The sequence below is a fragment of the Oryzias latipes genome, chromosome 14 (genome assembly GCF_002234675.1).
Source record: "Oryzias latipes chromosome 14, ASM223467v1".
Lineage (NCBI taxonomy): Eukaryota > Metazoa > Chordata > Actinopteri > Beloniformes > Adrianichthyidae > Oryzias > Oryzias latipes.
Genome location: NC_019872.2, coordinates 17,489,119 through 17,516,279, shown reverse-complemented (window position 1 = coordinate 17,516,279; position 27,161 = coordinate 17,489,119). Strand labels below are relative to the sequence as shown.

General features: G+C 37.1%; 1 protein-coding gene across 1 annotated transcript in view; it reads right to left on the bottom strand.

The window, feature by feature from the left end:
* Positions 1-27,161, bottom strand: part of sez6 (seizure related 6 homolog) — a 105,609-nt gene that overhangs the window by 43,429 nt on the left and 35,019 nt on the right. The window contains exons 2-3 of the mRNA XM_004076560.4: positions 7,490-8,248; positions 6,903-7,024 (exon numbers count right to left, since the gene is read on the bottom strand). Coding sequence (XP_004076608.1) covers positions 6,903-7,024; positions 7,490-8,248 — 881 coding nt within the window. The remainder of the gene's footprint in view (positions 1-6,902; positions 7,025-7,489; positions 8,249-27,161) is intronic.

The following is a 27,161-nucleotide window of genomic DNA, read 5'->3' as shown; positions in this document are numbered from 1 at the left end:
TTCATCTGCTAACAATTGTATAAACTAAATACCAAAAGCAAAAATTTAGAAAGCCCCATTCTTTGCCACGTTTTCTGACAGGATTCTTTGCCAGAACTGACACAAAATCTCTGACCTTTCATAGAACTGTTGGCTTGCAAAAATCAACAGATATTTATTTCAGTCTTCACATCTGCCTTCTGGATCATTCATCTCATTTAATTACCAAGCTTTGCCCTTGCAAACTGCTGCGCTGTCAGCTGTAATGAAAACTCCCTTCCATAAAGAAGGCTGGCTGCCAAAGTACGAACATGCACTTCAACCGGAACATCTCTCCTACAGCCTATCAACTCAAACTTTTCAGGGAAGTGTCAGATTGTGGTGGCTGCAACAAAATGTCAGTGTGTCTGGGCAATCAAAATGAACACCCTTAAATCAGATTATTTACTCTTTTTTCTGATTGGTGAGAACAGGGAGGAGGTAAGACCAAAAATCTTTTGTTTATATATATTTTTTTAAATCTGGGATTCTTATATTGTTTTGCAGAATTACTAGAAATATGTTATTTTTTTTTATCTCCTTTTGCTTTAAATGTACTATAGAGTTTGTTTAAAATCTAAAAGATTTTTGAGACTTTCCATATGGGAAAAAATCCTTTTTTTTATTTGTTATTGTTAGAATTTTAGCAGGGAACACATCCTTCCTTCCTTGATTGCAAAGCCATAAAGAACAAAAGCAGCTTTTGGAAAATACAAAAATAGACATATTTGTTAGCGAGGGCATTTTTAAATCAGAAAAAAAATTAACCAAAAATCAAATTTATGTCCATTTTAATGGGTTACAGGGTTACTTTTTTTGGTACAAAATTTATTTGGTCAAGCCCACAGGTAACTTGGTAAGATAACTAATTTAAGGCAAGAATATTTCCCTACTTCTACGAGACAAGCAAATTAACCAAAAGCTGCTTTACATTCCTGATTGTGTCATATCTCAACTACTTTAGTGCCATCTTCAGCAATAATTAAATCCATACCAAATTATTGACTTTTTTTAATTCTTGCATTTCAGTAAGACATTAATCGGATGAACTCATGCCATCAAATGCAGCTTAACGTCCTTGACAGTATGGTCTATCAAATTGCAATATGAAGGCTAAATTAAAAATGCAAATTCTGACAGTTTATTCATTAACAAAAATGGCATGCAAATGCTTGGTTGGCTCCTCTATGTCAAAATGTTTTATAAAACTAAGCCATGGAAAATTCTCTGTTCTATTCTATAAAGTAAATCCTGTTCATTTTTAAACTCATATCGTTTCAATTGCCTCACAACTGAAACAAAACAGGTTGTTTTTTTTTTAATGTTAAAGTAGAAGATATGTTTTGGACATGCAAAACGATTACTTAATTGAGTGATTTCTATCTATTTGGCTCTTTGTTATGACAGAACAAGAATGTGTTTTCACAGTTAGCACATTTCCTTTCATGCATTAAAGCTGCACATTTCCTGTCACTATTTAAGTGCAGCATTTAATTGCAGAACCTCTTCGACACAGTTCACTGCTAATCTAAAGTGTAAAGCTGCATAATAAAGTATGAGGTATTTTTCTAATGGCATCAAATTGTCTGAGCACAATGCTACACCACATTGTCATCATCTTCAATTAGTAAAAAAATTAAATCAAATTGCCCTCAGTAAGACACACATACTGCTAAGAAGCGGTTAAGAAACAGGATTGTTCTAGTTTTTTTTTTTGTCTCTTGTTCAGACAGTCTTGATGTTTCCATGGAATTTAGACCTTGGCATGTCATTCTGTATAGTTTGCCATCAAATAACCAGTTTAACTGTAGGGGGGTGGTGGCACCCATCTGTTCACATCGAAAACGAATGGCTTCCTTCTGGTTATTCATCCAACCAGACTGCAGTTTTTAAAGTCATTAAAAAAAAGCATTCCAACTCCACGAGCGAAGCTGTGAACGCCAAGAACTGATACATCAAATGCATACAAGAGTGTGAGTGTGCATGCAGGTGAGTGTGTCCACTTATAACTGCTTCAAGATTTGCTTAAGTTACCCAGAGGCACATTTTAAAGCATATACTCTGTCAAGACTTATCTTAACCCTCCAGAAGCAGCAAGACAAAGCTCGCACATTTTAAAGTCTCCAGCGGTAAATGAGGCGTTTGAGGAATTGCAAATGCCAGGGAACACGCTGACATTGACAGCTAATTTTTATACCCTTTTGTGAAGAGACTCACCAAACAAACATTAAACCTGAGAAAGACCCCATCTTTTTTTTCTTTTTGCCCTCATCCAGCCCACTCAAACTGGGAATTTGCCTGCCCATTTCATCAAGCTGGTGCAGCACTGTGTTAGTTCTGTAAGTGTTTTGTCAAGGATGACACAGCAACAGGGGTACAACTGCAGAAAATATTATTTTTTTACATAAACTGTAAATTCGTTTTTCTCAGTATTCTTATTCTTATACACTTTAGCTTTACTTCACAGAATGTATTATCTTTTCAAATCATCTCTTTGTGTATTTCTAACATCTTAGACAGCTCTACAAGTGTGAAATGGGTAAAGTGTTATCTGTGCACCACGTGTATGGTGGCCTTTCAGTACAAAACAAATTGGCATTATACGCAAAAACATTTTAAAGAGCCCAACAACAATTAAAAAAGCAAAACAAATGAACAATAAAAAACGTTAACATTTAGAAATAAAGACTAAATTCCAGAAAGCAAAACACAATTCCAAAAGATTGAAACATTTTGGAAAACAAAAGTCATTTCCGGAAATCAAATGATATTTTAAAAACGAAACACAATAAGAAACCACATAAGCTGGCACTATGAAACATCACTGACTAGATGATGATGTTTGAGTTTTGATGATTGAGTTTATTCAAATGAATCTCAATGTCTGTATACTAATAAAAGTTTAATGATTAGTACATAGCATTTCCAGTATGACTTCATGCCAAATAACTTGTAGTTGAAATAAAAGAAAAATGTAATTATTCAATCAGTGATGGATGAATATGCGATGAAGATGCTTTGCGGGATATATGTTATTTGCTCTTAAAGGACCACATAACAGCAAAACCGGACAAAAGAAATGCCGGGACATATCCCAGTTGTCTTTACACCATTCTCAGTTAGTGTAGATGCAGCTGGTCATGTATGAAGCTAAAGTTAAAAAAATATATAGTTTTTGCCTGGAAAATGTCATAAAAGACGTGAATAGAACTTTTTTTACAGGTATAACAAACTGGGATTTATAGTAGTACTTGTATATATAGTAATACTTCTGAATATCCAGATTAATTTGTAAAACATATTTCCCTACTTCTTTAGACCACACATAAATATAATTAATAAATTGCATAAATAAACCAAATTGTCATACATTAAAGGTTAGAAAAGTAGCTACAACTAAGTGCAGGTGTAGTTCTCATTTCTTGCCTTGTATATATAGTTATACTTCTGAAAATCCAGATTAATTTGTAAAACATATTTCCGTACTTCTTTAGACCACACATAAATATAATTAATAAATTGCATAAATAAACAAAATTGTTATACATTAAAGGTTAGAAAAGTAGCTACAACTAAGTGCAGGTGTAGTTCTCATTTCTTGCAGCTAGATGGAAGACTTAACTCCCCAAAAAAAACTTTTTACTTAGCATTAACAGGTTGATTTTATCACAGATTTCACATATATGTTGGGATAGCATATTGATGACTGCATGTGTGTTTCTTTCAAAAAATAACTATAAGCCCTGCTTATTTCTCAATTGAACAAAGAAAGCCTGAAATGCAGTGGACATTATTGATTACTTGTCACAGTTCCACTCCATTTAAGCACAGTAGCAGTAAGAAAAAAACAACTTTGCATCAGGTACGCTTTTATTTGCAAATCTGTGCAAAGCAGTAATGCAGAACAGCAGCAGTATGGCCGAGATAGAACCATAAGAGAGGTGGCTGGGCTGCTCGTTAAACCCAGTGACAGGAAAAAATGGATTGTGTGGAGGTGTTCTTTGTGCATTAGAACATAATCGCTGTTAATCAATTGAGGAAATGAGGTGTTACTTTTATAATTTAGGGCTTTGATCTGAATTGCATGCTGTGACTTTTGATAGACCACTATAATAAACACTGTTGAAGATGTGAAAAGTTAAGTGTCACGGTGGAGCTCCTGTCTACTTTAACCCCTGCTGATAATTCACTTCTTTCTTGTTGCACAGCATCAGACAGCTGAAAAACTTAGCAATTAACTTGTAAGCCCAGTGAAGCTTTGAAAACATCCCCTCTCCAGAGATTGCTAGCAAAGTCTTCATGTAAATATAGAATCTGAAAATTCAGTATTTTATACCCCAGTCCTTAATGTAACCATGGAATGAAGAAACTGCATAAGATTTGGTGGGAAAGCACAGATTTAAAAGGACTGAACTGAACTTTCTTAACCTCTATGTTTCTTCTTGGATCAACTTTAGTTTAGAAATCTTTAAATTGTTGTTAATATTTTGACAATATTCACAAAGATATAAAAAATGTTTCAAGGTGGCCTTGACATTGTTTTAAGCTACGGTCACAAATACAGCCGCTACTGTGCGATGGGGACGCTTTGGCAGAATCTTCACGATTTCATGGCACCACCCGATTTTAAAAAAAAGTAGATAAAAGGAGGCCATCCTGCCTGTCACTGGACTGCCAACGCTTTACCTTGAAATGTGCCCGGTTGGCCACTGACCAAAGTCAACTTTTAGAGAAAAATCATCCGGTGCCGTAAAATGTTTAAAGTTTTTTTAAAACCTCCGACAGTGTGTAAAAATTCAAATGCCAACACGCAGCCACTTTGCTTAAACATTTGCAAAGTGCTACAATTGTCAAGCCACAAACACCCTGCTCTGCTCCATTCCAATGCATCCATTTACAGACTACAAGTTCCGTGTACTTTGTTTTTCTAGTCTGAGCTGGCATCTGGCTTAAAACTATACAGCTGGATGGCGCAGATATTGATCGCCGTTTTTGTTGCATCGCTAGTGTTAGTTTGTTGGTCTGTGGGGCTGTAAGCAAGTGGGAGACAGTGTAAATAGATGGACGTCAGGAAGTAGGGACATGCTTACTCCACACCAACAGTCCCACCCACAACTCAGAGGCAAATTTCTAAAGAACTACTGCTGCTCTGCAGAAATCATAATCATAATTAAGACACCAATGGGAACGCTTTATAAAAAGATCAAAAAATGATCTGAGTGGGTCTTCAAAAAATTGCAATACATTCCCATATTTTAGGATAAAATGGATATTAAAAGAATAGTCCCTGGTCATAAACTAAACTTTCCTATTCCCTATATTTCTTCTTGAATCAACTTTTTTTTAGAAATCATTGTCAAAGTTTTGACAATATTCACAATGAAAATTTAATATTTCAAGGTGACCTTAAAACAGTTCAGTGAAATTCAACCTTATACTGAAAAATAAATTGAAAACATTTTCTGTTAAATTTTGTAACTGTTTTTTAACCAATTTCAAAATGAAAAGGTAAATTTAAAATTTGTTGACGAGTGTGAAATAAATTTTTTGCAAAGAGAAAATATACTGCACCCTGATTAAGAAAGAGTTTAAGCTAAAAGAAATGCGGTCATTTTCCTTGAATAACTCTTGGAGCTTGGGGATTTTTTTTTCTCTTAATTTTACAAAAAGGTCTGATCTAGTTATCCAGTGTTACTATTTGGTTACTGATACCTGCTGAGCTTCTTTACATGCTGTGAATTGGGATGCTGTTTTAATCTACTTGCACTGTTTTTGTTTGTTTAATCTGTGGGGAAGGATATTTTCCCAAAGAAGGAGCTTTGTAACTTCCAGTCATCTTTGATGTGGTGCACAGATGAGCAGATGTCAAGTTCTACTGTTCCGCCCGACCAGTTGAGGCAAAACTGCACAAATGAATCTGCTAGTTTGCTGTTGTATTCATGATGCAGTGGTAAGAATGTCTGACATACTGCACATTTTCTAACTTGCATGCTGTAGGCTGGATCCTGTTTTCTTTTATTCTTGCAAGCTCTCCAGTGATGGTTGTTTGAATGTTTGTTTATTTCTGGGCTTCACATCACTTGCAGCTTATACTGTCACCTATCATGCATTCATAGCGTGTTTGCATCAAACAGTAAACCAATTTAGCTGCATCAATTGTCCTGTGCATTGTTTATTTTGGTTTGCTCGACCTGAGTAACAAAATCACTTCCAGTCTGAGTAGCTGCCATTATAGGAACGGAATTATCAAACAAAGGTGTGCATGGGACAAAAATGCACGACTACTGATGGCATTTTTGTATTTAATATCCCAATATAAGATGTTATTATTGAGTGTTAATTTATAAATATGTTTTCACTAACACACACACACACACACATACTGTATGTAGACAGTATGTGCACACAATCATGCCACAGCTAGGAAAAACAAAAAAATAAAAGTCTTTGTGGTACCCCAACATTTTTTTAAATGCAAAAATGTGGAAGCCTCTTCCAACTGTAGGTGGTGGACATTCGATAGTGAACAGTACAAAAGGTAAAGAAGAAGCAACTCCCGACTTGTCCAGTATGAACACCATGGGCTAAACGCGTGTTTAAGAATTCATGTCCAACGTGATCTTGCGTATCACATGCCCAGTGTGAACATAGCCTTCTTTTGTGAAAGTCTATTTATCATTTCTAAAGTAAAAAACAAATTTACAAAACGTTCTCATGGATTCTAACAGCAAGTTTGTGTTACAGTAAATATAAAAAGCTATATAAACAGAGATTGATTAGAACAAAGGTTTAAAATAGTTCACTTTGAGTAACTAGACAGTAATGACCAAAATTCATCGTTTTATTTAAAATGATCAACATTATAATGAGCCTGTCGCACTGACCTGAACCTCAATGCCATATCCAAGGTAGACTGTAATCAAGTAGTTGCACTCTACGCCAGAGTCAAGTTGCTGTAGGATTTCGATGTTACCCTCAGGGTCAGTGAAATTCATGCTGCATGGCTCTGTGGGAGAGAGTAAAAAGAAAAATGATTCCCTTTTTCCCAGACCACTGATCTTTCTGACAGCCCACCTGTGTCTCTCTGCCCTCCATAACCCTCCAACTATCTCTGCAGATATCCTCTCTGATACCGCTTATCTGGGCCTTCAGCCCTCTGTGACCAGTGGAAAATAACAGGCAGGACACATCAGGAAAAATCTGATTGTTTTTGACACATGAGCAACTCTGTTACCCAGTACGGGGAGGATGACTGTGTGCAGAATCCTAAATGAACAGAAGTGATGCTGAGGACCTGATGCTTAATTTCCATTTTCCTCTGGGAAGGATGTGTTAAATTTAGAGGGAAGATGCTCCTGACTCTGGACTGCTATTGGAGAAAAATGTCTGACATGCTGCATTTGTCACATGGATCATTCAAGTGTTCTGCCCTGAACATATGAAATTGAAGAAAAGCACAAACGTGCCTCACCTGATGTTTGCATTGTGGTGATGGTGGTAGTAGTGATAACACTTGTGGATGCTGTAGGGGTACCATCTTCTTCTTGAGAGGACGAAATTGGTTTTGGGAGTGAACGATCAGGGTTTGTTTTGTTCTTGAGTCCTGGTTTGCTCACCTCCCCTTTCTCAACTCTAGCTAAAATGGGAGAAATGGTGGCATCTACAGGAAAATGCATTCCCTCTGCGGACGAGAAAGCTACAGGGCTACTTTTGCCACCCGAGGCTTGGCTATGCAGCATGACTTGAGTGGTGAGGGAATGTGTCGTTAGCTCCACTTTATCCAACCCCTTGATCTTCTCCCTGGTTGTTTTTGTTTGAGGAAAAGACACAAGAGGTGGTGATGTTGTGGCAGAAAAGGTGGTCAGTGAGGAAGTGGCAGCCTCAGTAGCTGTTGAAGCAATGTCAGAGAAGGCTGGTGCATCCTCATGGGGCACAACTTGTGTGGGATTGTGTCCAGAATCTGGAGCAGACACAGACCCTGGGATTGTGGGATACATAGCTATGGAGCCATCCTTCCTAAAAAAGTGCTGGTCTCCTTGGAAGTTCCTTGTGAGTATATGTTCATTGAGCAGCAACCCCTTGAGGACAGGGTGGTGGTTGGGGAGGTTTACTGGTGAAGCAGTGGTGACGGAACGGACCTCACTCTCCGTATCCTCTGTCGACATGTGCGTAAAGATGTCTCTGTCTGGTTCCAGTGTCCTCTTACTGAGTACAGTGCTTTCTCTTGGACCTGGAATTACAAAAAAAACAAAAACAATGTTACATATTTTTTCTAATCTTCTAGAAAGTTGATGAGAAAAAAAGGGCTTTTTCAGAATATGTTGGAAACCACTTTTTGCTCACCTCCCCTCGCATTTGCCCTATCTTTCTACATTTGAACACATCAAACATTGCCTTTGATGATAAAATATATTTTGGAGAATTAATCAAATTTTTTCAACAAATAAGAAAGAAACACAATTCGAGTATGAATATCATTTACAATGAGATGTAGCTGCTTATACAAAAACAGTGGATCAAAGCTAAATTAAAGAGTCAACCTAAAGGCCAAGACAGTCAAAAAAAAACTTTATTTATATGACAACAGTTGATGAATAACAGCAGAGGGACAATAGGCAGCATTAGGCCTGCAGACATAAATGTTTTCTGAGCAGGGCTGGATTTCAAGACAAAAAAAATCCTCAATGGCCATACATCAAATCCCTAGAAATGATTGTGTTATAGGGCGATTCGTTTTTTCTGTATTTCACAGAAGCAGCTTCTGCTTCGCATTACCTGGAACCATATACTGGCTATGAGTTGCACATGTGTTGTGTGCTCACAGCTACAGAGCGAGAAGGAGGGAGCTTGTTGTTAGATCTTAGTAGCTTGGTTTTACTGAAAACGTTAGAAAATATTTACATAAATGGAAGAAAATCAGAATGTTTGCCCTTTACTGTAGTGCTGCAGCTCTGTCTTTTTTAAAATGCTGTTTTAATTGTGTATGTTTTTGCTGTTGACTTCTCTTACATGTTAATGTGCACTTTAAAATGAATATGTCTATGAAACTAAGTTTTTCAAACCTATTTCTGCAATAAGACCGAGCAAACCTAGAGAAATTCAATTTATAGGCAACTGGGTTTTGGAAGGATAAAATTCAGAATATTCTTGACATCAAATCAAATCAATCTTTATTTACATGGCAATTTTCATATGAAACAAAAAGTGCTAATGCTCATTTGTTGCAAATACTACCAAATTAAAAGCCGTCATGTAGAATATTCAAGTAAAATGCCTGTTTTATTCTGAAATAGATAAAGTCACCCCCCCCCCAAAAAAAATATTACCTTTTGAGAATTTTTCCCCTATAATTTTTAATTTAAGATAAACTGGCAAATGTATTACATTTTAGACCAATAATTAATTCTGTTGTGGACCAAGCACCCGCTGTTCAAGATCGTCATAAGTCTGTTGTATGTTTGTGCCAACCTATGGGTTGGAAAGAATCTTAAAGATGTTTATCATCTTTTTTTCACAGAGATGATGCTTTAAATTCAGACAAACATCATTTAAACCAAAAAATTAAGTTCCCTCGCAACATTAATAAGCCAACAAAAATATATTTTAGGGGTCTTTGATTTAATATTTTTTTTAATTAAGACCTGCTGTGATATACCTGAAAAAACTATTTTTAAAAATGAAAAAAATAAATAAATAAATAAATAAAAGTCACAAAGCTACACAGGTGCACAATCAGGTGCACAAGGTGGAATGTATTTTTACTTTTTGCTTTGATTTTTTTCAACACCTTACTTTATTTAGCACAGGAAAAAACATTAAAAATGCACCTGTTAATCTGGGGAAAAAATGGTGAAAGTTAAGTCACTTTATATAATAAAGTACTAAAGTAAAGGAAGGATAAAGTTGAAAATAACAGGGAGAAGCCTGAAAAACATTAACCGGTTTTTACATCTTTTGTCAGTTAACTCGAGTTCACTTAAAACATCTGTTTGCTTTGATAAATTCTCTTGTCAGGGTGAAGGCCTCTCTTAATGAAGCAGAACATACACCAGCAGCATTTTCATAAGAGAGTATGTTGTTGACATAGACTGCACCTGAATGAGACATCCCGATGTGGTTGATTCTATTGCGGCTCTGAACAAGGTCGAATGACGGGAAACACCTTTGAATGCCAAATTCTTTGTAGTTAGATATAGTTTTTTCAAGCTGGTTTATATGGTAGCACAATTTCAAGTGCTGAATAAAATATTGTAAATAAAAAATATTGCAATTCTGTGTTCTCTAGAAATTTATTTATTTGAATCCAGCTTCTTTATTGTTTTATCTCAACTGTGTTACTGCTATAGTTGATAGATGTTAATAGTTAGGTGATTATTAGGCTATCTTTATACTACTCTAGGAATTTGTTAGCACGTTTAGAATACATGAGCTAAATTTGCACTTTAAGTTTTCTGTAAAATAGACTTTGTCAATATAGAATTATTCCTTCAAAGTCCCACCCCAATCATCTTTTAATCTATTTTCAAAGCATTCACGGTGGTCTTTTGATTTAGATTATACTGTTTTTAGACAAAATCAAAAAGCCTGTGTAGTTTTATAATACATAGTCTCTGCAGAGAGGCAGGAATTCACAAGAACTTCATCACTTAGTTGTGGGCGGGACTGTTGGAGCAGAGTAAGCCTATTCCAACTTCCCATCATGCATCTATTTACACCAGGGGTTGACGTAATATTGGTAGGCAATCGCCTGGGAACCCCCAACTCTCTAGGGGCCCCGAGCTAAACACTTAATAAAAATGTCTAAAATAAATGTAATGTCCATCATTGTTTAACTCTGTCATAGAAAAACACAGACTCTGACTGACTGCAGAGATGGTGGATGTAATTTCATTAAAAATGTATTAAAGTTGGACTTTCAATCAAATCAGGAAGTCGTAAATAATAGGTGATTAATTACTGCTAATTTATCATTGATTAATATTTTGGGTTGCTTTTTTAATTGTTGGGTCTGGTGGTCTTTAGATGACTTTTAGGCTGGAAAATCATAACTCTTTCTGGCAACACTGACAGAGATTAAATAATGATCTCAAGCAATTTTTAAAAGAGTGGTCAAATGAAGCAGACAGATCCCAGGGGCTGTGAAAAGAGGAAGAGGCAAAGAGAAAACAAGAAATTTGTTGATATACTTCCAAAAGTATTTAGAATTAAAAAAAAAGGTTTCTTTTTCCTTTTAAAAATCAACATTTATTTCTTCTAGGAAGTGAATGTTCTTTTTTCGTTTCCTCCTGATTTACAACTATCTGAATAAAGACCTTTTCAAAAATGCAATTTTAAGCAAAATTTTCTTAACACATGTCCTCCATCATGACAAAAGGAACATATTAAAAACACCAAAAAGACGGTTTTCTTTGGAGTGGGTTCTTTAAGAAATAGCTGTTGTCTTAGCTATTGGCACGTAAACCCACCACTATATTTGCACTCTGCCTAGCTCAAAAGACTTTGAAAACACATTGCAACATTTTGCTGATGCAGAATGGTTTTAGCACCATCCAGCATGCTAATAAAAGTTTGATCAGGCTATTCAAGAGGAAGAGTAAATCATTTTGCCACAAATCCTATCCTTGGCTGACAAAGCTGACACGTTGTTTTACGTTTCACACTGACAGACACGACAACACCACGTTTATCGTCCTTGATGGCGGAAACCATTCAAAGACTTTTTGATGTTTGGATATGGAACAGAGATGTTTTCTTGTAGCCTTATTCTGTCACAACAAGAGCACTTTAAAGGCAAACTAAGCACATTTGACATGTCCCAGTACCAGAGAGGATAAAGAGTGCAAAGAGAGGTTTTCATAAATGATTGAGGTATCTAATGCCTCCCCCATTTCCTCTCTTTATAAAAGCAAAACACCTGAAGAAATGTTGAAGACACAATGTACTTTATTTCAAGATATTTTGATCTTTGCCTCACTTTTTACAGTCTTCCAGTTTTGCTTCTCAGAGCTGTAAATAATCCAAAAGAAGTTTGAACGGGGAAAATTTTGTCAAATAATAACGTAAAAATTATGTAAAAGACGGGAAAAAAAAATTTATTAAAAAGAGCTGATGTTAGTGCCTAACTATAAATGGGATTGGGAATAGGCGCATCCTCCACTAAGTCTTTTAGAAGCAAAAGGTGGAGCACAGCATTTGCAATTTGTTAACAAATTCACAAGAAAATCAAGAAAGTATTTCAAAACAGTGTATATTTAAGAAAGATGGATTGGGATTTGCATCAATCTTGCTCTACTGTGCATGAAATCAAAAGGAAAGTCAAAGAATATGGAAGGATTTCAAGAGTGTAAAAAGGAAAGACTCAAACCTAAGCTGGACACCTGTGATCTCTGATCCTTTAGACTGAGCCACATGAAGAAACAGACATTTTCAGATTTTGGATGCAATAACAGCTTCAAAAGAAATCATTTTCAATCTCAAAATATACATTTAAATTTACTTTTTGTGGGGGGGGTTTATGTTGTCCAGAGGCCAGGTTTTATTTTATCGCTCTGGCATGTTTCTGGTTCCACTAATGCATGGATCTAATGTAATGGCTTCGCAGAGTAATATACAGAAACTTTAAGTCTGCAATTTTTTTGAAGGTCTTTTCCATGGACATCTGTACTTTCAGAAGAACACATCTAAAAAGTCACTTAGCAAGCAGGAGATATGCATGACAAAGTGGTTTCTTTTCTTTCTCTTCCTTTGTGGCACCAGAATCAATCTGCAAAACCTGAAACTTTAAAGCTTTTAAAACATCACCATTACGTATTTTACCAAATTAATAATCAATGTGACAAACAAATTGCAAACCTTGGATCCAAACTATCTGCGACATAGTTGACATGCTGCAATTTCTAAATAAATAACTGCTCTATTATCCTAATTTATCTGGCTTGGGGCTGTTCTGTTTTTCCTTCCCTCTGTGATGTTCTGTGTGTTCTTCCATGTGACAGGTTTTGACCATCCACTTACTGTCTCTCAGTCAGCTTAGGGAACGGGGAGAATTAGAATGGAGGACTGAACTGAAGCAGAGTTTCTCATCCACAAATCAATATGGGATCAATGTGTGCAGGTTGGAGACCTCACTGGTGATTACAGCAAAGAGAACCACCAGCATATTATTCTAAGCTCTGTAGCTCAAATGGGCATTTAAAAAGGACATTTAAGAAAAAGAAACCAGTTGGAAACTAAGTTTTGACACTTGTTTGTTGCGGATTTGTGTTTCTATTTATCACTAATATTAGAAACTTTCATGTTATCTTCCAAAAGCAATTTTTTTAAGGTCACCATGGGTCTTTCATAATTTTCTATACCATTTAACATAACACTTAAGTAGTTGCAACTCACTGTATACCTTGTTGATTAAAAAAAGACTGTTTTGAACTCAGTTAATTATAGCTTCAAATTAAAATTGTGCTGATAAATCCGTTAGAAGGGAATGACATCAAAAATGTTATTAGTGATTATTAATGATTGTCGTAATTGTTATTAATGATTCCATAATTCATAGAGCATATTTGAATAGTCATCACTGTTTTAATTTGTAAATTTAAAAAACGGACCCTTTCCTCCCCCCAATTCACAGTTATTCTGCTTGAGGATCCCCGATCAGATAGAGCTGTGCTGTGATAGACTGACACAAGCGGGGTACTTTTAGAACAAAGTGATCTTGATGTGCTGTGTCAGGTCCGCAAAATGGGTGTCATGCTATCATAACCCATGACACACTGGCAAGTTACATCAAATCATTTTGTGGCCAGACTTGTGACAAGATTTGTAATAAGTCAAAACGAGGTGGCAGATGGTAACTTTTGTGAAAGCTGTGCACGTCAGTTGGACTCAGTTCAACGGTGACACAACAGCTAAAAGTAGAAACCATGGGCTCAACTCAAAAGGCCTGAATATATGTATGACTATGTTCCAGAAAGTATTTGCTTAATGATGACTAAATTAACAAAAAAAAATACAGGAATAATCTCAAAATATCATTAATGTCATTATTAGTCAAAAATAATTCAACACAACAGTAAACAGATGATCATCCTACAGAAGGAACTGAATATTTATGGGTACCTAATTAAATATATAGTAATTGTCAAATAGTCTTCAAAGTACCATAGTAACATAGAATCAAAACATGCCTCAGTAAATATGGGGTGGGGGGGGGGGCAAGAGGAGTAGATTGCAAAAAAACAACCTGAAACATTTGAAAGTAATTGACTACACAAGGTTTATACATTTTACAGTATTTGTTGCAGAGAAAATGCAATTAATTAGAGGTACAGTATAGGAGGGGAAAGCTGTGTTTTGTTCTATTGTGAGGCACATTTGACAACAACAGGAAGTTGGTTCCATTTTTATGCCGCACAGTCTAGGTCTCACCCAATTCTGCCAACAGACTGCCTCATAAAAACCCCAGAGCCCCACTAGATTTGCCGTAAGTGAAGATGTCAGTAAATAGATTCTACTCCCATATTATTAAAGAGGTTTGAAAATTAGGAGCAACACCCTGGAGGCCATTCTCACTGTGTTCTTTCACTGGACTAAGTTTAAGATCAGGAGAAGTGTGTTTGGTTCTGCTGGTTCTTGTTGCAATCTATCTGCATGGTTCAGAATTGGTTACAGCTCTCTAACAGTGCAGAAAGTTACACATTTCTTTAGTAGGAAGTACCCTTTTTTTTAAACCCCATAGAGCAGTGTTTTTCAACCTTTTCTGAGCCACGGCACACTTTAACCTTAAAAAAAATCCCGCGGCACACCAGCATCCAAAAATTAAATAAAAAGGAGAAACTCATAGTCTGTATTGATCTACAGCCCCTCCCTCCACAATCTCACATGCATTTTTGAGATAATTGTTACAGAAAAAGCTGGAAACTGCAGCTGTTTTTTCTAAAAGATACAATAAAAGTTAAGTTAGAAGATTTAAAAACAGTTTGTGTGTTCGTTAGTTTCAAGACGTTTAACAACAGATCTCCTTTTGCGCTGTCACTCTCACAACCCAATGCATCATGGGAAATGTAGTGCATAAAACGGCCGAAGATCGGTTTTCGGAGCTTCATTGTTTTGTTCACTTGTTCCACGGTCTGATACCGGATTCTGTGGAAAGCTAAACCGCTAAAGACGAGCTTTAGCTGGTATTTCTGTTAGAACTGAGCGACTTTACGAGCTAAATCGGGACAAGGAAGTGAAGACTTTAAGCACTTCTGATTGGTCAGACCGATGACATGTGATTAACCCCCCCAACACGGGACTTTTCCAAAATACAGCCGAAGGTGCAGCTGAATCGCGGTACGTCATTCTTATCAAAATGTCTTAATAAAATAAAATAAGCGCAAAGAAAAGGTATTTTACGATCTTTTATATTCCTAACTCCTCAGTGTTTTATCAGGGCCTGTTTGGATGAACAGAGAGCTAAAATCCTGGAGATGGGAAATGTTGTTAGATCAGTTAATGAGGGCAATTTCCCACGGCACACTTGGCCATCTCCCACGGCACACTAGTGTGCTGCGGCACACTGGTTGAAAAACACTGCCATAGAGTGTATAGAATGTCTTTTGTTTATTTTGTTTCAAATTAAAGAACATTTTTTAAACTCGTGACCTTAATCTGAAAATACTGGGTGAGATACCTCACTGAAAGAGTTTCCTTTCTTTATATAATTTAGGTCAAAGTTCAAATTTCTATTTTGATGAAAGTTCAAGAGAGCAGGGCACAAATAAAAAATAGGCGTAACAATTATGGACCTAGCTTAAAAGACGGTAAATTTGATCCTTAATGATAAGAAAGAAATATTCCATCACAGAAAAAAGGTAAGTACTACCATATATAACTTTTAAAATCCAGTAGTCACAAGTTTAGAGCAACAGACAAAATTTAGGTAAAAACAATCAAAGCTAGGGTTAACATTATTTCTAATTACCCAATAAAAAGGCACGGAGTTAAGTCAAAAACAAAATGAAATTACTAACTAAAATTAGTTTTACAAAAATTCTAAAAATGTTTCATGTTTCTGCAATTTCATGGTTTAGTATTTCAAGATGGCAAAATGTGTCCTCTTAAAACATTGCATAAGATCTTTTTAACTTTCAGTCGACTTTGAAACAGAATCTGTTTTGAGCCGCTAAAAATGAAATCATGTCCTTATATGCTAAACTATTCCAGAGTATATCCTTGCAAAAGTATGTTTTTTTTTTTTTTTTTTTAACTTGTCCTGTCCAACAGCTGGGCAGACAGACGAGAGCTGAGGGCCTCTTGTGTTGGACATATTTTGCTTTAACAATAGGGGTTATTAATCTTCTGACAAACCAAAGGTATGTCTGAATAAACCCCTTTTGTAATTGAGGCCAAACTTTATTAATTTCAATCATGTCTGAAAATCTTTGGTGTTGGACCGGACGGAAAAGGAAAGAGGGGAAGAAGAGAGAGGGACGCTAGAGAGAGGGGGGGGTAGGGGGTGATAATAGGAGGGGAAGGGGGATAAGACCATGAAGCAGCATACAGCAACAAGTTTACTGGTTGTTAATCATTATGGTAAGGTTCAAATGCAGTACAAAAAGGGCGGGGCCCGTCCACACACACACTCAAATGTTTTAAACACACCTGCTAGCTGCAAAAATGTCCACCTGTCGACATGTACACAAAACAGATACTTATGCCTTAAAACCAACTAGTGTGAAATATTTCAGTCATTCAGTCATGCAAGCTATTAGTGCAAAGGTGAGCTAACACCAGTGCTCAGGTGAGGTTTTATGTTCTTCTAAAATGGATGGTGGAATGTGAAAAGAAGGAGGGAGAGTGCCCAGCCATCCCCACCCCAAGACCCCCACCGCAGCAGCAGCGGCAGCCGGAATCCCCCCAACGCCACACGGGAACCGGCAGGGAACAACCGCCGCCCGGGCGACCAAGCCCGCCACCCAGGCCAGGGCCAGCAGGGCCGCCGCAAGGCCCCCAGAGCCAGAGGCCAGGGAAGCACGGAGGGAAAGAGAGCGCCGCCCCAGCCCAACCAGGAGAGCAGCCCCCCTGCAAAAAGTATACTTGCAAAAGTATGTTTTGTTCAGAATAGTCTTCAGCTGCCTAACAGTGGAAAAGATCGAAAAAGATCATTTGTGCCATAACCAAAATGACATCTGTAAATCACAAAGTACAACAGAGGGAAGTAGCCTCAGCAAAGTTTGCAATTCAGATTTTTTCATAAAATAAAAAATTTAAAAACAAAACAAAAAATCCCCTCTGTACTATAAAGCTACGTTCACACCGGCCTCTGAAATGCCTGTTCAAGATACTGCTTTCAATAAAAAGTCCATGACGTCATCGAGAGGTAATAATGTCCGGATTTGAAGACACTAATTCTCCATATTGCTCCTAAAAGGCCAAGCTTAGGAGTAAGAAGAAGCCGTAGGGGAAGGGCATGAATTCGGATTTGCCTGGTGTGAAAGTGGCCTATGCAATACCATTACCTATTACATTAACCCCCTGTTAATGTTGGGACACTTTAGAATTTTGCAACCACACAGTTACATGTTACATTGTTCAGGATTGCAGTTCCACATAGTGTCAACACTAAGAAGAGTGTTACACTATCTTATTTTTCAAAATCTAACCAAGAGCCAGTTAAAAAAAAATAACTGCACAAGCTCATTGTAAGAAGTTGGGTTCTAGAGCAAATGGGCCATCCTGTGTTGGCTGTTGATTTTCTATAGGATCAACAAGCATAGCTACACATAGCCATCCAGAAAGAAGGGAAAACTAAGCAGGAATGTACCAGACGTTGTGCTGCAGAATCCCTACAGATGCTGCGGCTTGCTTTCTCTGCACTTCTGTTTGTGCATCCCATTTACAGCAAAGGTGCGGACTTGGGGCTGTGCCCCAATATTACATGGGTAACAAACTGCCTGTCTGCTGTGACTATGACAGAGTGAGCAATCACGGCGGAAAGCTCCTCAAGATGACAACAGCAAGCCTCCTCTCTACCCTGCCTGTCTATGAAGTTATCAGTGAGCACTCGGTGCATGGAGATAGCGCTAATAAGAAAGGACAAGCCTCACTTGAGGCAAGCTGCTGATTGACATCAATCTCCTAATATCCAGGGGCTTTATTTCCTTATTATTACAGAGAGCCACTAGAAAAGCAAATCAATAGGCCACTTCCGATAGGATGAGATGCCAAGGCTTCAAGACTACTTCTGTGGCTCTCGCTGGAGGTTTCCGCTGATTAATTCATTCAAACTTGAACATTTTCTCTTGTTTCAGACCTATTTTGGTAAAGCTTTGTTTTATAGTATGTTTCTTACAAGGTATTTAAGCGTTATTATACTGTAGATTTGTTGTACCAACTAGGTAGTTATCTAGTACTTACTGTGTATTCATGTGGTACTTTTTGGTTCATACTTACGTGCAGGCACGAGTATTCATAGGGCCCTAGCGGTTCTTGAGCACCAGCCCCTTTTGCCTCGTAATACAAAGTGCCCTAGTGCCCTCCTTTTTTGGTGTTAATATTAATAAATTCCTGTTAGTTGAAATATAAGACAAAAAACGTCGCTACAAAATACCAACTGTATTTTCTTGTTGCCGTTTTCTTTTAATAAGGGGTTTCTGAGTTTCTTTGCGGCTCCAAGCAGACTCACAGCCGGCAGAGAGAAAAAGAGAGTGTGACAGACAGCGAGAGAACTGTTACTCCACAGAGACCTGAAGAGGCGTGACAGTAAGGCAGCTTGAACCTGTGAGTTTTGGTCTAACTAGTCACTGTCCATGGATTCAACGACCTTAAATATGGTTATAATGCCATAAAAATGCTGAAGGAGTCTGTTTCTACTTTTGCCAGATGTCTGAGCATGGTGCATCAATTCAACAAAGAATTGATGCACCAGATCGTGCTGGGACAGGAAGTCGGGTAAGTTCAAAATAAAAAACCTGGTCTAGTTTCAAAATAAATATACCACAATTACAGCCAGTTCATAGCTTCCTAATTACAGGTCTGACACTGCAGTAAATTAATCTGTGAGTATTTTCTGATTATATTTGCCTCATTTTGTATTAAAATCTAGTCAATCACACTTGTGTTTGGATTATGAGATGCAAAAGAGAGTTTATCTGGCTGTGAATCCCCATTTAGAACAGGAGTCACATTGGGTGCAACTGTCAGGAACAGGAGGTGTGTGAGCCAAAATGCAGGAAACTGGGTTTAGAGGCAGAAACATAAAGATTTACTAAATAAACTTATACAGAACAAAAACTGTGGAGAAACAAAAAGGAAATAAAGCGGATGATCTTAAAATCTAAACCTGAAAACCAGACACTTTTATACACTGAGGACAATTAACAGAAATGGAGACAGCTGTGGATGATTAACATGAACCTGGAGTGACTGATGGGGGAAGGCACATGACCAAAAAACAACAAAAAGAAATCACTGAAAAACAAAACTAAACCTCAGAATCCTCACAGCAACAGTATGAAAATAACATAAAATATTGAGTCCAGCATTTTGGGCATAAAAGTTGTATATCTGTGTATAAACTTTTACCATCTGTATAAAACTTGATTCATGTTGATCATGCCTTCAGTACAATGTCAAAATAAATAACCTCCACTGTTTTATTGTATTGATGTCTTCCAAGTCTATGATACAGTGAATGAACTCATGTTGACAATAATATGTTAACATAAAAAAATGACAGTTGTTTCACTTTCACCTACACTCTGGTCACATTTCTGGGTAGTTATTTATTATTAGGTTTTTATTTTTTATTTCTGTATTGTTTAAAGGATAAAAAAATGTTTTTGCTTCCCCCCTTCAGACTTTGAGCCCCTGCCCTTCTAAAATCATGTGCACGTACCACAAGTACCACAAGAAACACATTAACTCAACAATAAAAAAAACCAGTAGGTAGAATATAAAAACCTAGTGGGTACAACATAACTCAGAAGGTATTCCATAAAAATCCAGTTGGTATCAAGGAAGTATGAACCAAACAGTATCAAATGCATACTTGTTACTTGATCTGGAAAGGTTATAATAATTTCTGAAATAATGGTATGCCTGCTTAAATAATTAATATGTACTTCATATTTGTCATTTGATTGATTGATTGATACTTATAGATTTATAATGGCCTGAATCTGTTTGGGTTAAGTATAAATAACTGATCAAAAGTTAAGAACTGGATAATCATAATTTATGTAAAGAAAATTAAAAAATTAAAGTTAAGTAAAGCATAACAGAGGTGGGATATTATGAGTTCACTTCCTCCCACTTCCTTTTAGGCAAGTAATTAAATTTATTTTGACAAAATTAACAATTAATAGTCTCATATATCATATCCCGTATGCATAAGTGTTAATGTGTCTATTCATGATTAAGAGCAACGTTGAATTATTTACAAGTGTATGTGGATGTATGAGTATGTATATTTTCCAATCAATGTCACGACTAATCATCCTAAGTTTTTAGTATCTGCGTATAGATGTATATTTCAACAGTTTGCTTAGTTTCGGTTTTGTTTAGATCGCTTAAAATAAACTATTTCCAAATCTAAATACACAGCATATACCATGTAAGTACCCAGTTGGTATAACACAAAGTACCATGTAATTACCACCTAAATACCATGCAAGTATAGTACAGTAAAAGAGAGCGTTACCTGAGTGTTTATTCTGCATTTTTCGAGATCTAGAGGAGTATTAGACTATCTGTCAGCTTGGGGAATTTATGTTGCTGTTGTGTGTGACAGGTTCACAAAAGTGAAAACGGATATTTATATTTCAGAGAATGACACATGGGAGGTAAACAACAAAATAAGCAAACTGGGGGCATCACATAACACGGATACAGTATTAAATTCATACAGAATGACAGAAAATAGTTTTGTCATCAGATCCTTCTTTTACTGCCTGTCTAATTCTGAAAACACGAAAGTCATAAGCTCTTATCTTTCATCTGCCCTTTGACTTCATTGAGCGGAACCATAACTTTTCCTTCCCATTTGTTACGGCCCGCCAATATTAAGGGTCATTGAGCGCTGTCCTTCAAACGGGCGTTAGACAAGCGGCGTTGTTACAATGCTCATAAACTCTGACCTTTAAAGTGCAGCAAGACAAAAAACAGGGTAACCTAACACTGGCATTTGCATAAAATCCACTGTGAACCGCTTAACCTCCAGGGGGTAAACAGGGCAGCCTTTGACAAATCAGAATCCCATAATGAAGGCTAGATTTTATTTTAATTTGTTATAAATTGTTTCAATTAGGTAAATCATTTTACTGCAGTGAACCCCATCTACATTTGGATGTCCTCTCTCGTTTTCAATTTCCCATTTTCTTTTTTCCCGACAACAGCTGAATAAATGCGTCTTATCCAAGTGCTTGGCTTTGAAATGGCATCATCCTCTGTAATCATGGCAGGATCTGTCATACACAGAAGGCAAACGCTTGTTGTATTTCAATTTACCAGTACTCTGCATTCTAGAAAATACTAGGAGGAATGTCTCTTTTCACACTTCATTTCCTTCCATTAGAGTAATTCATCTTTTCATTTTCTTCCCATTTACGCCATGGTGGAGTCAATTACTGTTAGAGGAACGCTGTGGGTGAAAAAAAGTCCTACAACTGTAAAATCTGTCACGAATTACAGTAAAGTGTAGTGAGAAATATGTTAAATTTGTCTCAACAGTAGTGAAGTAGTGAGATTTCTTTGTTGATAAAACAAACTTTTAATTGTGCCTGACTTCCGATCAATCTGCGATTTTCTTTGTTAATCGTCTTCAAATCCGTTCAAGATTTTTAAATGGTACGGAAAGGAAAAAGTGTGTCGCTTACACAAGCAAAGGCTGTTGAGAGTCCTTTGAAATGGCATGCTTTACATCCCTTTCTCCCCCATAAGCACAAGCATTAGTCTCGAATTTAAAAGCTCCTTGATTTATGTCGCGCTCTCCGCCCATCGTCAGATGATTTCCCAGCCCCATAACAAATCCATCAGCTCAAGGAAAACACTAGTAGCAAAATCATGTTTGCAATTTCCAATCCTATCGGTGAACTTGCTATAAAGTGGCATGCCTGCGTTGCCTATTACACTTGTCGATACTCTGGATCTCGCAGGGGGCTCCTGTTATAACACTCAATTAAACAGAAGGCTTGGCTCAAAAACAAGAATGACTCATTGTGGCCTCAAGAGCCGTGTCAGTTTTTATCTACAGCAGAGGCCTAAAACTTGAAGTGTTGGCACTTTTTGCTTTTGAAAACAAATACAGTGATCGTGTGATGCACTTGCTAACAATGGTCATCATCAGTGGTTTGTGCAATCTTGAAATTAGTGTTGGTTATTGCCTGAAGCTATGTTCACACCTGGCTCAAAAACGCACTTTCAAACGACCACTTCCAGTGAACCGTCTATGTAAACGTGCATGTTTCAGGCGTCTGCGTTCAAAACTCTTGCATTCACGTGTTACAACACAAGGTTTAAAGTTCATTCTTAGGCTCTACATACAAAATGTGCTGCAATTGAACTCACTATAAAGAATAAAATGCATTGAACTTTGACCATTCAGGTACTCTGATTTGTTTGTGACGTACGGGCAGCGTCATTTTTAATTAACAAAGTGCTAGCCGTTTGTAAATTAACGGTGAAGGAGAAATTAAAATTGCGATTTGTGCCCGGCCGTTATTATATAACACCAAGTCTTTCATATAGGGGACTAGAGCTGCGTTCAAGAACCTGCATCACATGCCCGATGTGGACAGTAAGCAGCATTAGAGCAAGTTTCTAAAGTCAAATTGGTGTTTTTCTTTGGGGTCCAGCTCCCTAAGATCTCACCTTAGCTGGCTTTTTTGTTCCAATTTCAAGAAAAGATTGGATGTATTTTTTCTCTGATGGACCATAATAGCATTTTTAAAAAACTGTCAAATCACATAATGCCATATTTTCTACTCAACAGATTGAATAACTAGCGTTTAAGCCTTTAATACCGGAGCTGTCGTCAGTGAAATCTTTGACCATTTATGCAATCACCATGAATCTGCTTATTCTGTTATAGAGAAAGGTTACTTCACATCAGTTTTTGACCAATGGGCAACATTTTCTTAACTTCTCTCCGCTTTCTCTCCGCAACACATTTAGCTGTTTTATGTTGTTTACGTAGACACTTCACTACTGTGCAGTGTTAAACGATTGACGAGTTACGGTAGTTTAAAGAATGTAAGAGCTGGAGCTAAAGCTCTGGTGTTAAAGGGTTAAAGCATGAATGTAGGGTTGGGTAAGATCCCTAGGTTAAGCCACTGTTTGTCAACTTATAGAATATCAAATTTTATGAGCAAAATATATATAATCCCATTTTACTCTCAATTGTAAAAAGCTAGTAAGCCATTGTGGATAAAAACTTGCCTTTTTTTTAAAGAAAAGAGTAGTACATGTATTCACAAAATGAGTTAATTTGATGTCTGGTACAAGTTTCAAAGTAGTTGGGGTCCAGACAAATTCCTTATGCTACATAACAGGACATCTGTGCATTGAGGTCATGAGTTTTGGGAGTTTGGAGTTTGGTATTGAATTCTGGTTTCATTGTGGCCTGATATAGCTTTCTAACTGCTGGTTGCCTGATCATTTTTCGCTCTCTATAGGTGAAAGATCTGGACTGCAGAGAGCCAATTTGAGCACCCAGACTCTTCTGGAATAAAACCACGCTGTTATAGCTTCTTTATGTGGCTTTTCTTTTGGAGGGTAGTGAGTGCTGCTCATTTCTAGCAATCAAAGATCCTTCCAACTTGTTCATATTGCATGACTTAAGGACCTCCACCATCAGTGATGCTGGCTTTTGAACTGAATGCCAGCAACACGCTTTCTTATCCATCTGGCTGTTCCAGTCTTCTACCCCATCACTGTGTCACACTCTTGTAATCTATAAACTCTTCCATTTCACATGCGCACACACCCAGAGGGTACACAAAGACATGCTTTAACCCCAGTTTTATTGCAGCTATTTCCTTTTAAATCAGACAAAGAGCCATTCTTGCATTAAACAATATTGTAACATATTACTCAACAGCAGTGACAAGCCATAAGTGTTAGGGCTATTAAATTAATCATGCTGAGTCATGTTTAAGGATTATAAGGACTTTAGGGAACTTTATGGTACTTTTGGTCTTAAATTCAGAGTCAAATAGTGTGACATACTAAACTGTGGTTTTAGCACAGTTTAGTGTATCTGCTATCCTCCTTCAGGCTTGTATTCACTTACGGCTCCAGGGAAGGCTTGTTAACATATAATCTAATGTGCCATTAGGAGTGTCACAGGCACCACTAGTACCTGTGCGGGCTTCCTCAGATTGTTCCTCCCATACCCCAAACTCTGCAAATTGATTAAATGTAAAAGAAGTGTGTTCTTTGTCCCACATGTCTGTGTGTGATGGACTAGCACCCTGTCCCAGTTCCTGTATAGACTGACTATGACCATAGCTGCAAATGTTTATAAATAACGTCTATGCCTGGGAACAAGGCCGGTCAACTCAGATAAACTTTGGAATATTTCTTCCGAACACAAATGCTAGTTTTTCAATGTTTTTTGTTTTTATCTATCCCAAAATACTGTACATTGGCAGCTGCGGTGCAGAGCTAGAGCAGTTGACCCTTGATAGGAATATCACAGGTTAGGTTCCCTTGCAAAAAAAGTACATTGGCAAACAGAGCTTTGACAAAACAAGTTTTAAATTGTACTGATTTGTCACATGACAGAGAAATCAGGAAAAATAAGCCCTCAGATGAAACTCCCTACAATTAATCTGTCTTTGTGGAGAGATGTTACTTTCCTGTCTCTAAACATGACAGACACATTGTAAAAATGCATCAGGCTGTAGAGCGCTGTCTCGCCTCCTTTATTGTCTCTACAATAGAGGAGTGTAGACAGCTTGTATTTTTTTTTGTCTGATTGATGACAGGGCTTTTTCTCATTCTTGTGTGTTCTGTGTTTGCTGTAAAAACGTTTGTATATTTCTGTGGCATTGTATTAAGTTAAAGAAATCACAGTGGTGTTTATCAGTACTAAAATAAATAATCACCTTCCAACATCACTTAATGGAGACTTTTTTCAAAAGAACGTTCAGAGTACGAACCACAGTAAATTCCGCCCGGAGACTGTGATTAGACAACTTTGAGGGATTGGGAAAAATATGACTTCTGCTCAAGTCATGTCAGCGTGCTGGCAGCATGGCAATGCGGGAATTTGTTATATGGCTTTTGGCAGGGAGAAAAGCCAGGTGACGGCCCGCGAGTGCACAAGTCTCCAAACATAAACACTATAAACCAAAACACAAACTGCCTATTGAAAACTGAGGGGAAACAATATTAACACTGACAGTGATGGATGGCGCTGCCTCCTGCGGAGGGCTGATAGATACAGGACCCTTCAGAGCTGAACCTGAAGCTATAGGCTGCGAGGTGCTTTCCACATGCACTATACAGTATATGCATAATACTTTTTTTTTTTTTAAAGACTTCTCTCTGTCTCTTTCTGTGTTATTTAAAGTAAAACATTTTGAAAGTCTTATTCCTCCAAGTCAATACCCACTATTTCAAGACCCACTCTGATGAAAATTTTGTTTTTGGTGTTTTTAAAATGTTCTTGTGGCATTTTTCTGAAGATGGAGGACATATTTTAAGAAAGTTAAGCTCAAAACTGGATTTCTGATTATTTCTTCATTCGGTTCGTTGTGAATCAGGGGCAGACAAAAAAAATGCAGTTTAAAAAGAGCGTATTTGTGACGGTGGAAAGATGCTGGGCGAGCCACAAGCTCCCTGCTCCACTCCATTCGGATGCGTCCGCTTGCAGACAAATAGATCTATTAATGTCTTCTTTTCACTCACCCGAGCTGGCATCTGGCTTAAAACGTATCACCTGAACAGCTTCAATACTACTCACCATTTTTGTTTCTCAAGGAAATTATTGGGAAATCAGTACAGGCTTACTCCGCACCAATAATCCCGCCCACAACTCATAGGCAAATGTCTGATAAATTACTGCCGCTCTGTAGAATCTATATCCTAAAAAAAAACACAGTTTTTTGTATAATGACTAAAAATCACATAACCATAGTTAGAAGACCACTGGGAACGCTTTTAAAAAAGATTAATAGATGATCACAGTGGGACTTTAAGAGTTTTCTACCTGAACACTCTTCAAAGTTTGAGTTATCACTTTGCAAATACGTATAAAATTAATTGGGTCACTGTACATTTGCTAAAGTACACTTGAAAATATATTTCATGGTGAGAGTGTTCTAATGTGAATCAAGATATGTATTGAGGTATTTCCCTAAACCAATGTTGAAATGTGTGTTATGAAAATTTTAAGGGAGAAAATAGACTGGAAAGAATACAAAAAAAGAGTTACATGAACAATGCAGTTTGTTCCCGTTGGTTTTCCCTTTAAACAGTGAATTTAAAATCAGTCTCTTTTACCCTTGTGCTATCCTAGGCACTTTAGCATTGGGAGTTGGGTCATCTAGACCCACTAGACGGTGCGCTGAACCTTTTTTCTTCAATGATTTGTGATCTTCACTGGTGTCCATGGATTACATGAAATCTTTCCTCCTTTATCCACCTTTGTCATGGTAGGGAGAACACGTCAATGTAAGGGTGGGGTCATCTAAGATAGCACAGGGGTTACATGTTTTTTTTGCTCGCTCTGCATGTAAAAACCTTTGTCTCAATCAAAGTACCTTCTTACACATTTTTTTATTTATTTTTTTTTTTTAATCTTGTAATTCCCTGAATAACATGTTGACACACAAAGACCTTTTTAGTTAGTCCATTAAAAAATTGTTTAAATCTTACTGAAGTCAATTTAATGTTCAAAATTTTAAAAGATTTGTTTTTATAGAAAATGTGTCTGCAGAAAGCATAAATAAGAAAGGTGCAATTACATTATTTTCATGAGCTTCTTGAGTTTGAAGAATCAATTTTTTTAAAACTGACAAAGGGGCAAAAATTCTTCTTTTTAGAAGAGTTTTGATGCAAATAATTTTACCCACATTTTGTTTTGTTACTGTTTGTGATTTTGTTCTCAAAGATGTGGGTTATATTGTTGTCATCAGCAGGTGGGTGGGTGGATGGATGGA